The sequence below is a fragment of the Podarcis liolepis genome (genome assembly GCF_965112155.1).
Source record: "Podarcis liolepis genome assembly, chromosome: 15".
Lineage (NCBI taxonomy): Eukaryota > Metazoa > Chordata > Lepidosauria > Squamata > Lacertidae > Podarcis > Podarcis liolepis.
In genome coordinates this window covers 10276276-10293193 of record NC_139566.1, presented here as the reverse complement: position 1 = coordinate 10293193, position 16918 = coordinate 10276276, and the positions used below count along the sequence as shown (strand labels likewise).

At 48.2% G+C, this 16918-nt stretch overlaps 1 protein-coding gene across 1 annotated transcript; it reads right to left on the bottom strand.

Moving 5' to 3' along the window:
- Positions 1–1176: 1176 nt before the first annotated feature.
- On the bottom strand, positions 1177–16052 carry LOC310694257 (mothers against decapentaplegic homolog 6-like). Its single transcript, XM_083477327.1, has 4 exons — positions 15895–16052; positions 11787–12166; positions 9576–9668; positions 1177–3718 (listed from the first exon to the last, which is right to left on the bottom strand). The coding sequence occupies exons 2-4, from the start codon at positions 12160–12162 to the stop codon at positions 3183–3185; spliced, it is 1005 nt and encodes a 334-aa protein (XP_083333453.1). The 5' UTR covers positions 12163–12166; positions 15895–16052; the 3' UTR covers positions 1177–3182.
- Positions 16053–16918: the final 866 nt, after the last annotated feature.

Sequence of the window (16918 nt, the reverse complement as noted above, 5' to 3'; positions counted from 1 at the left end):
ATGGTGTTTCTGGCTGCTGAAAGTAGGTGGGTTATGAGTGCTTTGTGGTGTAAATGGGCATCGTTGTCTTGGAAGATGTTTAGTAGGGCCAATTCTGGGGTGATGTCTAATACTTGCTTAGTTATTTTACATGTTTCTCGTATGGCTGTTGTCGAGAATAGTTGGATTTTGGGGCACTCCCACCACATGTGGAGGTATGTGCCTGTGGAGGTGCACCCTCTCATTCAGGGTTCCAGTTGAAGCTCTGTAGCTCAGTGGCAGAGCTTCTGCCTCACATGCAGAAGGTCCCAGGTTCGATCCCCAACATCTCCATAAATCATACCTGGAGCCTGGGAGAACCCCTGCCAGTCAGTGTAGACACTATGGAGCTAGATGGACCCTATGGTCTGGGCTTGGTATAAGTCAGCTTCCTATGGTCTCCTTTAAACTAGCTGTACATTTTGAATGATGAGGACTAGAATCTTGCAGGCAGAGGTCCCTGGCATCTCCAGATAGGGCTTGGAGAGGCTTCTGCCCATCTATGTTGACAATACTGAGCTAGATGGACTTGGCTCAGTATTAGGCACCTTCCTATGTCCCTATAGAACACTCGTTCTGCACTGCTAAGAAATCAAAACTTCTATAGTGAGGATTCACTGGCACTTTGGAACTCCCTGCCGATTGACACCGATTGCACCTTTGCTGCACTCTTTCCGGCGCCTGCTAAAAACCTGCGGTTAGGAAAGCCCGCCTAGATTTGTAGAAGGTTAATCTGCTTTCATGGGACACGGGTGGCGCTGTGGGTTAAACCACAGAGCCTAGGACTTGCCGATCAGAAGGTCGGCGGTTCGAATCCCCGTGACGGGGTGAGCTCCCGTTGCTCGGTCCCTGTTCCTGCCAACATAGCAGTTCGAAAGCACACCAGTGCAAGTAGATAAATAGGTACCGCTCTGGCGGGAAGGTAAATGGCGTTTCCATGTGCTGCTCTGGTTCGCCAGAAGCGGCTTAGTCATGCTGGCCACGTGACCCGGAAGTTGTACGCCGGCTCCCTCGGCCAATAAAGTGAGATGAGCGCCGCAACCCCAGAGAGCATGGTGCTGATGATGCCAAAGTTGCAGGTTTGATCCCTGTGTGGGATAGCTCCATTGCAGGGACTCCCCCCCCCCCCAAAAAAAAAACTATGATTCTGAAACAGTCTGCATTGATCATGTTATTTGCTTTATTCTTGTTGTAAACCTCTTCCGAGGGTTGCTGGTTTCCTTTTACAATCGAGTGGTATAAATTTTTTATGAAATGACAATGAAATAAATAAACTGGGTATAAAATTGCTCGGCCCGTAACACCTACAAAAGGTATTGCCAGGCTCCTACTTTTGTTATAGTACAACTTCCTCCAGCTCCCACAACCACCCTCCATTCCCAGCCCCTTCTTCTGCCCCGGCAAACCTCCCATCTATTCCTCTTCTCTCCTTAGACCCTCTCCTCAAGACCTACTTTCCCATCCTCACAAACACCCCTTCCTCCTCCTTTCTCATTTCAGGATCCCCTCTGAACCCCCTCTCTCTGCTCAAACAGAGAAGAGGGTCACACCTGGTCCCCCCCCCCCGCACAAATATCAAGTTATGTGTTCTATGCAGCGCACTAGAAATAAACGTGGCGCACTAATAGCAAAAGAGAAAAGGAGGCAAAAATAAAGAAATGTCTCAGCCGAAGCTGGGCGCTTACTTAAGAGATCAAAAAGGGTCGGGACCCGAGCAAGATTTCCTTCGCTGTTTTTCTGCTTTCCAACTTGCTGTCCTCCCAGCTTCTTTCCACAACAACTCTTGATAGTCAGACCAAAGGGTTTTATCTCAGCCTGGCATCCTGTCCTCAAAAGGGAGCCCACCAGAGGTTTACAACGGGTACGGCATCTCCCCTGCATGCAAAAGGTCCTGGGTTCAAATGCTGGCATTTTGAAATTGGCTGCAAATGACCGCCTGTCTGAAACCCTGGAGTGCTGCTGCCATTGGTATACTGATAATATTGAGCCAGACGGGTCAAGGGCTGGACTCACTTTAAGGCAGCTCCCGTTGTTCCTCTTTAATTCACCAGTTTATTCAGAATCATGAGGACTAGAATCTTACGGTTTTGTTTTGTTACATAAAGGACCTTAGCTCAGTGGTAGAGGATCTGCTTTGCATTCAGACAGGTCCCAGGTTTGCTCCTGGTTATCTCCAGGTCGCAGGAGAATCCTGCCCGATACCCCAGAGAGGTGCTGCCAGTCAGTGTAGATACTACCAGGCTAGATGGACCAATTAACTGATTTGGTATAAATCGGCTACCCGTGTCCTACAAGCGAGGTGGGAAGCTGTGGGTTATTTCCCTTGCTACCGATCCCCAGCACGTGATATTCAGAGGTAGACTGCTTTTGGAACTGGAGGTTCCATTTACCCATCACATTTAAGAGACGTCGATGGGCCAATCCTCCTCCAGGAATCTCTCCAGTTCTGTTTTCTAAGGCCGTCTAAGCCAGCGGAACGTTCCCTACAGTGGATGCTGTAAATGGACAGCAAAAAACACACCTTTGCTTTTCCAACCTGCACTTACTGCTGTTCAGCTTCACTGGGGGAAGCTTTTACAAACCTGAATGGTGTCATTTCCGCCCCAGCAGACTGCTTTCAGTGGCTGCCTTCCATCCCCAAAGCAGCAGCTGCGTTTACACGACAAATCCAGTTTGAAACCAGTTTCGCTTAAAAAACAAACCAAAAAACCCCTCCCTGAGAACTGTAGTTTTTTTTCATAGGGGAGATGGATGCTGAAACTTTAAAACTGCAGCCGCCCTAGCAGAAGTGCTAAAATTCCCAGGGAGGAAGCTACTGAACTTGTTGAACTGGTTTGTGAACTGCAAAAAAGAAAAATTCTGCTGTGAACCCGAGTTTGTTGGGCCCTGCTCTAATTCTGCCTTGCGACTACCTCTAAGTTGCTCACCCTCAGGCTACCTTCCCGACTTATATATATGACACTACCTTCTCAACCCGTATATTTATAAGGAAACAGATAACTTACAAAAGCCACCCGACTCTCGCAGAATCCTCTCTCTCCCCGCGCGAGGAAGCTGGGAAATAATACGTAGATCTTTCCCGGACTTCCCCAGGGCTCAGAGAGGGGGTTCCCCCCTCACCACCCGCAAAACCAGCCCCCTTTCCTGGCTCCTTGCCCCCCGCTTCATCTAGGTATACTCAGCAGAACTTCCAACCAACATGGGCAAGAGGTGATAAACCGCCGCGAGTAGCACTGGCCCCAGCCTTTGCCGAAGCTGATGCGGACGCTGTGGGCATCGTAGGGCCCGTCGTGGTGGCCCTGCCAGCAGGCCAGGTTGCCGGCGCGGTCGTAGTCAAAGACCTTGAGGGAGTAGCCAGGAAGCAGCTTGTGAACAGCCGGCCCGGAGCCGCAGGGAGGACCCAGGGTTGGGGAGCAGACGAAGACAGGGTGGTCGCTGCGGTTGTAAGCCCAGACGCTGCTGCCTTCGCGGCTCAGGAGCAAACCTTGCCCGATCTTGGCCCGGGCTCGCTGGATGGCTTGGCTACGGTTCCTGGAGCCCAGCTGGCCCAGGCAGAAACCGCTGCCAGCCGGGAGGTCGGCGAAGATGTTGACGTGGTCGTCGTGGACGGAGAAGAGCCTCCCGACTCGAAGGCGGTATTCCCAGTAAGCCAGTTTGCACCAGTGGCCGTCTCTGAGGGAGCGCTGGGAGAGGCTGGTGTCTGCGGGGGGGGGGGGGAGAGAAAGGCATTCCCTTCAGAACTTTTTAGTTTTATTATTAAATGGTTTTATTGGTTTTTACAAAACAAATCTCACATTTAACACGTTGAAATTTCGAAATCAAACAAGGCTCTTCCGAATCTTAGGACTCCCCTCCGTGGGTCCTTAGTAGTATATCTAAATCAGCTGCATATTATAATTCCTCCACGTTAAAGTCCTCCAAGAACTTTAAAAAATATTATCAGTTTGTTAACTAATGAAAAGTGCAAAGATAACAAAAAGAAGAACTTAGTGCAGATACCCCAGCTACATATTCAATTTGGGTTGCCGTATTTTTTAAAAAATGGAAACTTGGACATAAAAGTTTTTGCAAAATCTCCAAAGAAGAAGAAGAACGCCAAAATTGACACTTTTGACATGGGTTGCTATACGTCCGGATTTTCCCGAACATTTAAGCAATTTCCTCCCAGACGCTGTTTACGAGGGCCGTATCCTAGCTACATCTGAGGAATTCCGGATGTATGGCAGCCCAAACATATTCCTATATTGCAGGAGTTGGGCTAGATGTCTCTCAGGGTCCCTTCCCACTCTCTAAAAATAAAAATAAATAAATAGTGGTGTAATTGACTTCTGACAAGCACACGGAGCGCGAACAAGTCTGAGTGTATGTGGGGGGGGGTTGTTTAATTTCACTGCACACAGGTGGTGTAGTGACAATAAAGGTTTATTATTATTATTATTTATTTATGATTCTGTGACTCGTAAATTTAAATTATAAAGCGCAGCAGCCTGGAAGGACGAAAGTACAAAGATAAAGTGCGGCTGAAAAGGTATCACAAAGCATTAACTCACACGAATAACAAAGATTTATAAAAAATGAAATTATTCTCTAACTGTGAGTTCCATCATTATTGAGAATCAAGGTTCCAGCAAAGGTTTAAATAAGCTAAACATCTGCATAGACTGATGGCACTGAGTGAGTGAGCAGGCGCCTCAATTGGCGTAGTGGTTTGAGTGTTGGACTCGGACAGGGGTTGGCAAACTATGGCCCCCAGGCAGGATCAGGCCCACCTGGGTCCTAAATTTAGCCCGCACCGCAAAGCTGAGACTTCAGGCAATAGCGATGGGAGGAAGAGACTGAACGGCGGCGGCTCTGCTAGCCAAACACTGCGCCTGGTTTACCTCAGTGACGTTTGATTGGCAGAGATGTCCCTGTGCCGCGCTGAGGTAAACCAGGCGCGGCGTTTGATTGGCAGAGCCGCTGCCGCTCTGCTCTTCCTCCTGCCCCTGCCACCACACTGGTGCTCCTGTGGGCCAGAATGCGCAGTGGTGGTGGTGGTGGCGGCAGCCCCTGGGAAGATAAAGACTACTTGCCCCCCTCGCAGTGTGCATGTTGTTGTTTAGTCGTTTAGTCATGTCCGACTCTTCGTGACCCCATGGACCAGAGCACGCCAGGCACTCCTGTCTTCCACTGCCTCCCACAGTTTGATCAAACTCATGCTGGTAGCTTCGAGAACACTGTCCCACCATCTCGTCCTCTGTCGTCCCCTTCTCCTTGTGCCCTCCATCTTTCCCAACATCAGGGTCTTTTCCAGGGAGTCTTCTCTTCTCATGAGGTGGCCAAAGTCTTGGAGCCTCAGCTTCAGGATCTGTCCTTCCAGTGAGCACTCAGGGCTGATTTCCTTCAGAATGGATAGGTTTGGTCTTCTTGCAGCCCATGGGACTCTCAAGAGTCTCCTCCCGCACCAGAATTCAAAAGCATCCATTCTTCGGCGATCAGCCTTCTTTATGGTCCAGCTCTCACTTCCATACATTACTACTGGGAAAACCATAACTTTAACTATACGGACCTTTGTTGGCAAGGTGATGTCTCTGCTTTTTAAGATGCTGTCTAGGTTTGTCATTGCTTTTCTCCGCAGTGTGCATAAGAATTCGTGTTGTTGTTTTTTAAATCCGGCCCTCTACAAGGTGTGAGGGACAATGGACTGGCCCCCTGCAGAAAAAGTTTGCTGACCCCTGGACTAGGACTTGGAAGTGCAGGGTTCAAATCCCCACTCAGCCCTGAAGTTCCTCTTGGTTCAGTCACCATCTCTTAACCTAATCTACCTCACAGGGTCGTTGTGAGGAGCAGAACCCTATAGACCACTTTGAGCTCCTTGGAAGATAAAATTGGTATATAAATGCAATAAACAAATAAAAATATTTGCACAAGAAATAATATCATGTATATGAATGAGCTCTGCCTTTTAGATACTTTTCGTTTAGGAGATAATCTTTTTTAAGGAAGGGCAATTTGCCAAACCCTTAAATACCAGCAATCCAGACAATTAAGATTAAAAGTCTTCCAGGATATTAGCCATGGAGCCCCTGGGCTGCTGTTAAGAGATGAGAAATAAGCTCTTTCCTTTCCAAATCCCGTTCCGTTCCCACATACAGCCTCAAAAAAAGCTAGGCGGAAACATGGAAAGATTTTGTTTGTTAACAGAGAGATCTCAGCAAAACGACTTATTCCAAAATTCATTTGAGAACTTTTAAGGAGAGCCCTGCAGGATCAGACCACAAAGTTAAGGTGGGCATTTGTATGCCACAAAAAAACACAAAAAAACGAGGCAGAGATTTTCATGTGTACAGATATGTACAGATGCAAAGGTATAGATAATGATGCTGACAATTGTGTTGTCCTGGAGGAGTCTTTGAAGGGGAAAAGGCTGTGTGGCTCAGCGGTAGAACATCCAGTTTACGAGTGGAAGGTCCTGGGTTCGATTCCCGGCATCTGCAGGTAGGGCTGCGAATGTCCCCTGCCCAAAAACTCTTGGAGAAGTCATTGCTGGTCAGTGCAGACCAGTGATTCTCAAAGGGTGTAGCAGGAGAGGATGGCAAATAGGAAGGGAAGATTCAAGGACCACCAATATTATATTCTGGGAATGAGTCATGTTCTTACGTAGCTGCAATGTTTCATACTTTCCACATGCCCCGTGGTCATATTATAATGTAGCTGTGTTCTTTGTTATAAATCAAGCACCGCTAGGAGTTGTGTATTTTTGTTTTCCAACGTATTTCTTATCAATGAAAAAATCCGGTGTGATGCGAGCAATTTTTATCCTGAAAGTGCAGCCCAAAGGAAAAAAGCTTGAGAGCCATTGGTGTTGCCATAAAACTGAAAATCCAGACACAAAAGTTGTTGAGGTTTTTTTTTAGTTTTGCCCAAAGTGGTTGAGCTCCCCCCCCCTCAAAAAAATGTTGTTGTTTTTGAGCTATTTTTAAGGAATTCGCCAAAATCTACACTTCTGAGAACCAGACAGAGGGCCTTCTCGGTAGTGGCGCCCACCCTGTGGAATGCCCTCCCACCAGATGTCAAAGAGATAAACAACTACCTGACATTCAGAATACATCTTAAGGCAGCCCTGTTCAAGGAAGTTTTTAATGTGTGACATATTACAGTGGTGCCCCGCAAGACGAATGCCTCGCAAGACGAAAAAATCGCTAGACGAAAGGGTTTTGCGGTTTTTGAGCTGCTTCGCAAGACGAATTTCCCTATGGGCTTGCTTCGCAAGACGAAAACGTCTTGCGTTTTTTGCAAGTTTGTTTCCTTTTTCTTAACACCGTTAATACAGTTGCGACTTGACTTCGAGGAGCAACTCATAGAACGCGGTGTGGTAGCCTTTTTTGAGGTTTTTGGTGATTTCTGAAGCTTTTCCAAAACTTTTCCGACACTGTGCTTCGCAAGACAAAAAATTCGCTAGACAAAAAACTCGCGGAACGAATTAATTTCGTCTTGCGAGGCACCACTGTAGTGTATTTTTGGTCTCTGTGGAAGCCGCCCAGAGTGGCTGAGAAGACCCAGCCAGATGGGCGGGGAACAAATAAATTATTATTATTATTATTATTATTATTATTATTATTATTATTATTCCAAGATGGGTTGCCATACGTCCAGATTTTCACGGCATTTAAGCCATTTCCACCTGGGCGCTGTTTACAATGGCCGAATCCTGGCTATGTCCAGGAAACCCTAGCAGACGGTACTGAGCTCGATGTGTAAGGCAGCTTCCTATTTAAATCGGCTATTTATCTGGATCCATGAGGACTAGAATCTTCTAAGATAAAGTAATAAGTAGAGCTAGTGACCTTCTGCATCCATAGCAGACATCCTACCACTGAGTTATGGCCCTTTGGCCCCATTGCGGCAAGGCACAGCTCCCAAAGGCAAAAAATAAGATATTTTTTTTTAAAAAAAACTAGGGACTGATAGAATTAAACAAATAAGGAATGGACTGTTCCTCCTGGTCAAGGAGACTCCTGGGTTTCTGCTCAGACAAAGGCGCCCTGGGACAATGGGAGCGGGAAGTCCCACGGGGGCCGGCTGGGAGCGCTGAGAGGCAGCACGTAGGCCCCACGGTCTCTCGCTGGGGTCCCACATCTTTGGCTGGGACAGAGGAAAAGGCAGCCCAGGCGCCGAGAGCTTGCTCAGACGTGGCGGCGTGGCCGGGCGCCAGATCCCAGGCTGCATTGTACGTCAGGGCACATTGTCTGTGTCTCTGCGGGCTGCAACTTCCTCCCGGCCGCCGGGAACCAGAAATAACAGGGGCAGCCGTCTGTCGGTGTCCGTCCCTCGCTTTTTGAAAAGTTTCTGCTCTGCAAAGCATCCAGGAAGGCCTCTGGGCCGGGCCGTTCCCTGCCTGCTTTTCATTCTCCTCTCAAGAGGGCAGCATAATCGGCGTGGCCGGGATCAGGACCTCTAACTGCAGGAGGGTTTTCAAACAGGGATGGGGGCCAGTATTCAGGGTGGTGCTGAGAGAGGCAGGTTTCAGTCCGCACGCGGCCAAAAATAAGAAGTGCACTGCTAAATCAGAGCAAAGTCCCGTCTAGCTCAGTCTCTCACAGATGGGGCATAAAGTCAAGGACCAGAATATATTAATTTTGAGTATTTGTACCCCACTCTTCATCCAAAATGATGGGGCGACTTACTTACAATCAAAGCAAGACAGTCCCTAGCTGCAGGTTTTGCAATCTTTAAAAACAAAAAAGGCACAACACACAAGGAAAGAGGGACAGGGAGGGCAGAGGAAAACCCAAGCTCAGGCACAGATTTCAAAACTGTTGCCCTATATTGACCAAACGTGGGCACAGTTCAGGGGCAGGTGGTGCCTGGTGGAGCTGGGCCTCCAGCAAAGCTGATAGAATAAACCTTCTGCTTCGCAACTCTCCCTTCTGAGGCAGCCTGATGCCCCGAGGTGACAGGAGAACATACCCTCCAACTGTCCTGACGAAAACGGGACATTCTGATTTTTCTTGTGAGAGGCGGCCAAAATGGCCGCCACGATCTCGCATTATTTGGGGCTGCAGTTTGGGGGGCACGGCAGCCCAAAGCGCGTGTTTAGAGGTGCTACGCAAGTTCGCTGCCCCCCAAAAGCCCTTTTGGGGCGCTGTGTCCAAAAAAAGCCCTTTTGCAATCTTGCACGGGTCACGAGACTTGTGCAATAGTGCAGCCCCAGAAGATGATGTCCTGGTTTCGGGCCTCTTCATACTGGAAGAGATGGGTGCAGGGAGGCTGTATGGGGCTGGCTTGTCAGGGCAGAGCAGATGGGGGGGGAGCTCTGCTTCCCTGTTCCCCTGTTCTGGAATGGCCGCCCCCGGAAGAGATGCCTGGAATTGAAGCTGGAATCTACCAGATGCAAAGCAGATGTTCTATCCCTTCAGGGAGTCTCAGCAACCTGGGAGTAACCGGCCCACAAACCAGATCAGAAGCTGGTTCCAATCCCTGCTGGGAAAATTTATTCCCTTGCTGACAGCCTGGACACAGAGTCAGCCATGTGCAGGATCAGACCCTCTCTCACACTGAGGCTCCCGATTTCTCACCTTGCCATATTCTGCGGTTGTTGTTCAACGTGTTGGCGCACTTCAGAGGGGTTGCGAAAGGAGAGATCTTGCCGTAGGGGGGCAGGGGGGTCTCTATAAAAGAAAATAATAATAATAATAATAAGGGAAGGCATGAGCCGCTTTTAAATCCTTTGTCTCATATCTTGAGGATTAGGGGGGCAGCGGGTGCTGCCATAAAATAAGTCCAGCATCTTATAAGCCCCAGCCAGATTGGATAACGGACAGGGATGGCGGGAGTTGAATACAGAAGAGCATAAGAACATGTTGAGAGCCAGTGTGGTGTAATGGTTAGAGGACCTGGCAGAGCAGGGTTCAAATCCCCAGTCAGCCATGAAGCTCACTGGTTGTGACCCTGGCATAGCTGTCAACATTGCCCTTTATTTAAAGGAAATTCCCTTATTCCGAATAGGATTCCTCGCAAGAAAAGGGACAAGTTGACAGCTATGGACCCTGGGCCATTCACCATCTTTTAGCCTCAAAGGGTTGTTGTGAGGATGAAATGGGGAAGAGGAGAAACTACGTACACCACCTTGAGATTGTTGGAAGATAAAGGTAGTAAATAATAATAATAATAATAATAATAATAGCAGCAGCAGCAGCCTGCTGCATCCGGCCGATGTCCCATCTAGTCCGGCATCCTGTTCTGACAGTAGCTGACCAGATGCATCATGGGAAACTCGCTAGCAGGGCCAGAATTGCGACAGCAATTCTCCCCTCCTGTGATTCCTAGCAACAGTTATTCAGAAGCAATGACAGTGGCAGGAGAACGCAGACGTCCTGGGTATTAGCCATAGAGAGGCTTCACTTCCAGTTTGTCCAATCCTCTTTTAAAGCCACCCAAATCGGTGGCTGTCTCACTGCCTCCAGTGGGAGGGAGTTCCATAGGTGTTTTTTAAAAAATGTTTTTATTAACAATTTCAACATAACAGCATATCAACACATTATCATATTCATTATTTTCTCCCCTTTTCCCCCCACCCCCTCAAACCCTCCCTCCCCTCCCCCGGAGACTTCCCTCAGCTCCTCTCTCTGATTTCTCAGCACGTATTATTCTCTGCATGTTATAAAATTATACGAATAACCTTACATTATCTGTCTACCATGTTATCAATCAATAAAGTTGTGTATGTTTATTCAAAACCTGCCAAGGAGTCCAACTCGTTTTGTTGGTTTTTTAAATTAATTTGTAAAGAGTTCCCATTCTTCTCTAAAGTCACAGTTGTCCTTCTCTCGCAGTTTGTATGTTAATTTAGCCAAGGGAGTTCCATAGTTTAACTATGCACTTTGTTCAATCTGCCCTGGATCTCCTAGCGCTCAGCTTCATTGGAGGTCCACGCAGAGCAGGTTCGGCCCCCGGGGAAAATAGATCGGGGAGCCTGTGGCCCCCATGAACTTTCTGGGCTCTCCCAACTCCTATCAGCTCCAGCCAGTTTGCCTGATAGCCAAGAATGATGGGCGTTCTGGTCCACCAGATGCAGCCAGCATGGCTGGGGGCTGCTGGGAGTTGGAGTCCATCCCATTCCTTGGACCCCGGGCTCCCCACCCCTTCTTTCCACCTCTGCATGTGAATTTGGTCTGTGATCCCTGATTGGTTGGGACGTGTGTCTACGAGAGGGATGGGGAAACCCGTGGCCCTTTGGCTGTTGCCCGACCACAACACCCATCGTCCCTGGCCATAGGCCAAGCTTACAAGGGCTGATGGGAGTTGTAGTCCGCCAACACCTGGAAGTGAGAGCTGGACCATAAAGAAGGCTGATCGCCGAAGAATGGATGCTTTTGAATTCTGGTGCTGGAGGAGACTCTTGAGAGCCCCATGGACTGCAAGAAGATCAAACCTCTCCATTCGGAAGGAAATCAGCCCTGAGTGCTCACTGGAAGGACAGATCGTGAAGCTGAGGCTCCAAGACTTTGGCCACCTCATGAGAAGAGAAGACTCCCTGGAAAAGACCCTGATGTTGGGAAAGATGGAGGGCACAAGGAGAAGGGGACGACAGAGGACGAGATGGTTGGACAGTGTTCTCAAAGCTACCAGCATGAGTCTGACCAAACTGCGGGAGGCAGTGGAAGACAGGAGTGCCTGTCGTTCTCTGGTCCATGGGGTCACAAAGAGTCGGACACGACTAAACGACTAAACAACAACAATAACACCTGGAGGGTCAAAGGCTCCAAAACGCCTCCAGCGTTCCTCACCAGGTACAGCGAGCCGGCTGAAATGATGCGGGTTGCAACAGTGGACGCTGCCCTCTCCGCCGGTGCTCTTGCAGAAGCTGAGGCGCTTGAGTTCGTGAGGGTGGCGCAAATCGGGCCAGCGGAAGAGCCGGCACAGGAGGAGCGAGGCGGGGAGGCCCGGCTTGGAGCCTCGCGACTCCACCCAGACGCAGCCCGACTCGCCCGCCCCCCTGCTCTCCACCGCCCACAGCAGCAGCTCCAGCTCCTTCTCCTTCAGCTTCTTGAAGAGGGCCAGAGCCGCCGGCTTCAATGCCCCGTGGCTGTCGTCGGGGCCGGGTGTGACGCAGCGGTGCCTCCAAAGCCGTTGTGCCAAGCTGGCTCGCCGAGACCGGAACATGAGGCTTTATAGAGACAGAACGACAAAACCAACATTATTATTTTTTTTGTGCGCACGTTCAAAGCATCTTCTCAATTGCATCCCTGTAAAGTAGCCTGTTGGAAGTGCAAGGATCATTCAGCTTGTAATTTAAGGGTTAATTCTGCAAGTGTGGCAGTCAGCTGACCAAGAGGTGGTGGAGGTGTTGCTTAGCAACCAGGCAGAGCATCATGATCTTTGCTGAGGTTTGGGGGGGACGGGGAAGAGGGGGGGAACCAGACAGAGGGCCTCCTTGGTAGTGGCGCCCACCCTGTGAACGCCAATCAGATAAATAATTGCATAATCTTCTGAAAACATCTGAAGGCAGTGCTATATAGAGAAGCTTTTCATGTGTGATAGTCTATAGTGTTTCCATATACCAGGCTTCCTCAACCTCAGCCCTCCAGATGTTTTTGGCCTACAACTCCCATGATCCCTAACTAGCAGGACTAGTGGTCAGGGATGATGGGAACTGTAGTCTCAAAACAGCTGAAGGGCTGAGGTTGAGGAAGCCTGACATATACAGTGGTACCTTGATTCTCAAACACCTTGGTACTCAAACGCCTTGGTTCCCAAATGCCAAAAACCCGGACGTAAGTGTTCCGGTTTTCAAACGTTTTTCAGAAGCCAAACGTCCGATGCAGTTGGTGGCTATTGTTTCTGGGGCACCTGCACCAATCAGAAGCTGTGTCTTCGTTTTCGAACATTTCAGAAGTCAAAACGGACTTCTGGAATGGATTACATTTGGCGCTTTTGTTTTTGCTGTTGATTTTGTGTTTTTGTTTTTGAGGCTCTTTCGGTTACAGTGGTACCTTGGGTTACATAAGCTTCGGGTTACAGACTCCGCTAACCCAGAAATAGTGCTTCAGGTTAAGAACTTTGCTTCAGGGTTAGAACAGAAATCGTGCTCCGGCGGCACGGCGGCAGCAGGAGGCCCCATTAGCTAAAGTGGTGCTTCAGGTTAAGAACAGTTTCAGGTTAAGTACGGACCTCCGGAACAAATTAAGTACTTAACCCGAGGTACCACTGTAATTTGTTTTTGTGACTGTGTGAAACCCAGTTCAGCTACTGATTGATTGACTGTGTGACTGTGGAAATAGGTAAAAGCCCCCCCCCCCATCCAAACAATGACTATCACCTACAATACTGTCTTATTTATTTTATAGTACAGTACATTGATTATTGCTTTCATTTTATGGTTTTGGAACGCTTTGGTTTTGGAATGGACTTCCAGAACGGATTTAGTTTGAGAATCAAGGTACCACTGAATAGGGAAGCTTTAATGTTTGATGGTCTGTTGTGTTTCTGCATATTCTGTTGGAAGCCGCCCAGAGTGGCTGGGGCAACCTGGTCAGATGGGTGGCATATTATTATTATTATTATTATTATTATTATTATTATTATTATTATTATTATTATTACTCAGTGACAGAGCAGAAGGTCCCCGGCTCAGTTAGAACTGGGAAAGACTCTGCTGCCCAAAAGAGCTGCTGCCAGCCCGTGTAACCAGTACTGAGCTACATGGACCAACGGTCTGACTCAGTAGAAGGCAGAAATTCCTAACTATTCACAAACAGGCGAAAAGTCTGCCCCTTGAGAGATGAAGAGATCTCTAGAGGCTGGAAAGTCATCTGTCAGAGGAGCCGCAATGGTATTGAGCAGCGAGGTGGACTAGATGATTTCTGAGACCTCCTCTGACTCTCAAATGCTCAAACGCTTCCTCACATCTGTTGGAGACAGCTAGGCAGCCCAGCTGAAAATCCCAGAGCCTGCTCTGCTGATTCCCTGCAAAGAGCGGCCAGCCAGCGGTGCAACAGCACAAAGCAATTGGCATCCGTTGTGCATTACAGCCACATTCTAACCCACACGGACTTGTGCAAACCCTATGTATGTAACAACCGTGGCAAGAATTCTTTAAGCCCCAAAATGGAAAAGAAACCCTAGTACCAACGAAAGGAGAGCGGCAGATAAAGATGCTGGACTTTGCAGAACTGGCGAAGCCGACAGGAAAAATCTGAAATCCGCACAATCAAGTATTCCAAAAGGATTGGAGTAAATTTATACAATATTTCAAATATTATTGTGAGCAATTAACATCGCTCGCAGGGCTGTCCGAAGACTTGCAATGATAAATTTTCTATCTTTCTATATTTATTTAAATTTTGAGATGTTCTGTAAACAGTCTAATTGGAACTGGAAAATGTATAAATTGCAATGCTATAAAGGTTAATTTCGAAAGCCATGAGTCGTTGATAGGCTCTAAAGAGCCAGGGTGGTATTGTGGATAATGACGTTGTGAATGTATAACGTTAAATGGAAAATAAATAAAAATCATATATAAAAAATGGGGTGGGGACCAACCACACTGACCCAACCAGGGGCCACATTCACAACCTACATTTAAAGCACTGTGATAATACTGCTTTAAACAGCCATGGCTTCCCCAAAGAATTCTGGGAGTTGTAGTTAGTTAAGGGTGCTTAGAGTGGTTAGGAGACTCCTGTTTCCCTCACAGAGAACTATAGTTCCCAGAGGTTCCAATGAAGAAGAGGGTTTGACTGTTAAACCGCTCTGGGAATTGTGGTTCTCAAAGGGGACTGCTGGGGATGGGGGTCTCCTAAAAACCCTCAGCACCTTCCACAAGCTACAGCTCCCAATATTATTTTAGGGAAGCCATGACTGTTAAGAGTGCTGAGAGGAGAACCCTAGTTCCCAGCACCCACCAGCTACGATGTCCACAGCGGTTTAACTAACAATCCCTCTTCCCAGGGAATTCTGGGAATTGTAGCTCCAGGAGAGGAACAGGGGGTCTCCTATCAACTCCCAGCACCCTTAACAAACTACAGCTCCCCGGATTCTTTGGGGGAAGAAGCCATGACTGTTTATAGAGGCATCACAGAGCTTTAAATCTCTGGTCAGCGGGGGCTCCTTCCCACACCACCCTCTGCCCTTGTCAGCACATTACCACCAGTGCCGGGTTTACCTATAAGCTAAACAAGCTATAGCTTAGGTCCCCACTCTCTTGGGGCCCCCCCCCAAAAAAAAATTAAAGGAAAAAACACCTGGATGTACATTTCCAAAATATAAGATAAAAAACAAATAAAACAAAACCTACAATTATTATTTCATGTTACAGCAAGTTTCTAGAGACTAGATTATGAGTCTTTGTAAACTGTTTCGAAAGGAACTTTCGTGATTGCCAAATGTCAATTAAAGTTCTTGCATTATTAAGTTTGTGATGAATAAAAAAATAATTTTGTTAGAGCTTAATAATTATTTCACTATTAACATACTTCTTCTTAATGGTATTTCACTATTAATAGACTTCTTCTTAACTGTGTTTCAGTTCAACATTTGATAAAATACATATTTTGTTATGTGCCAATGGCTTTAGATACCTGTTAGGTTAATAAATTACCATGTAGCATATATTCAACACAAAAAAACCAGCGACAATTTGTTGTTGACAAAGGACAGCTGGACATATAAAGGGCCCCGTTACCTTCAGTAGCTCAGGGCCTCATCAGACCTAAATCCGGCCCTGGTTAGCACATTATCACCCGTGCGCCCCGCGCAAGCGACAGTGCACGCGCGGCGGGCATCTAACATGTTAATGCACCCGCCCCGGTACCCAGCAGCAGCAAGCAGGTTCCCTAACTGCCCGGCGAGTTAGAGACGCCTGTCCAAAAGCGAGATAGGGCGGATCACACTCACTGTGAAGGCAAAGAGCGGCTGGACACACCACTGGGTGCAGACCCCGCCAGGAGACCAGGACGGCTCAACCCACAGACTTCCTGGCAAGCTCTTTTCTTGCGGGCTGTTCCCTCCCCAGGCTTCCTCCGTCCAGCCTCTCTCTCGCTCTTTCTCGCTCTCTCTCTGCGTGGGAGGCAGCAAGCAGGGGGAGGAAACGGGGCGTCAGTGGGGGTGGGGGGGGAGAGTTTTGGGGGGGAAAACCTTGGTCTGGAGGGATCTCTGCCAGGGCAAGTCATGCCAATGGCAGCAGGCAGCTGCCAGGGTTGACCTGAAAGTTTTCTTGGTGCCAGGGATGGGGGGGGGGGGGAGGTTGTTCTTGTTTAGTCGTTTAGTCGTGTCTGACTCTTCGTGACCCCCTGGACCAGAGCACCCCAGGCCCTCCTGTCTTCCACTGCCTCCCGCAGTTTGGTCAAACTCATGCTGGTAGCTTCGAGAACACTGTCCAACCATCTCGTCCTCTGTCGTCCCCTTCTCCTTGTGCCCTCCATCTTTCCCAACATCAGGGTCTTTTCCAGGGAGTCTTCTCTTCTCATGAGGTGGCCAAAGTCTTGGAGCCTCAGCTTCAGGATCTGTCCTTCCAGTGAGCACTCAGGGCTGATTTCCTTCAGAATGGATGGGTTTGATCCTCCTGCAGTCCATGGGACTCTCAAGAGTCTCCTCCAGCACCAGAATTCAAAAGCATCCATTCTTCGGCAATCAGCCTTCTTTATGGTCTAGCTCTCACTTCCATACATCACTACTAGGGAAACCGTAGCTTTAACTATACGGACCTTTGTTGGCAAGGTGATTTCTCTGCTTTTTAAGATGAAAAAAAGGTATATCCTATTAAATTAACTTTTGGGGCACAAAGCGCATTAAGCAATCCTGCCCAAGCGGTGTTTATTCCAGCAGGGTGTACAAGAAGGAAAAGTTTCTGCCTACACAATATTATTATTATTCCTTGTAGTTCTTCTTTGGCCATCACTCGTAGCCGAGTAAGATTGCC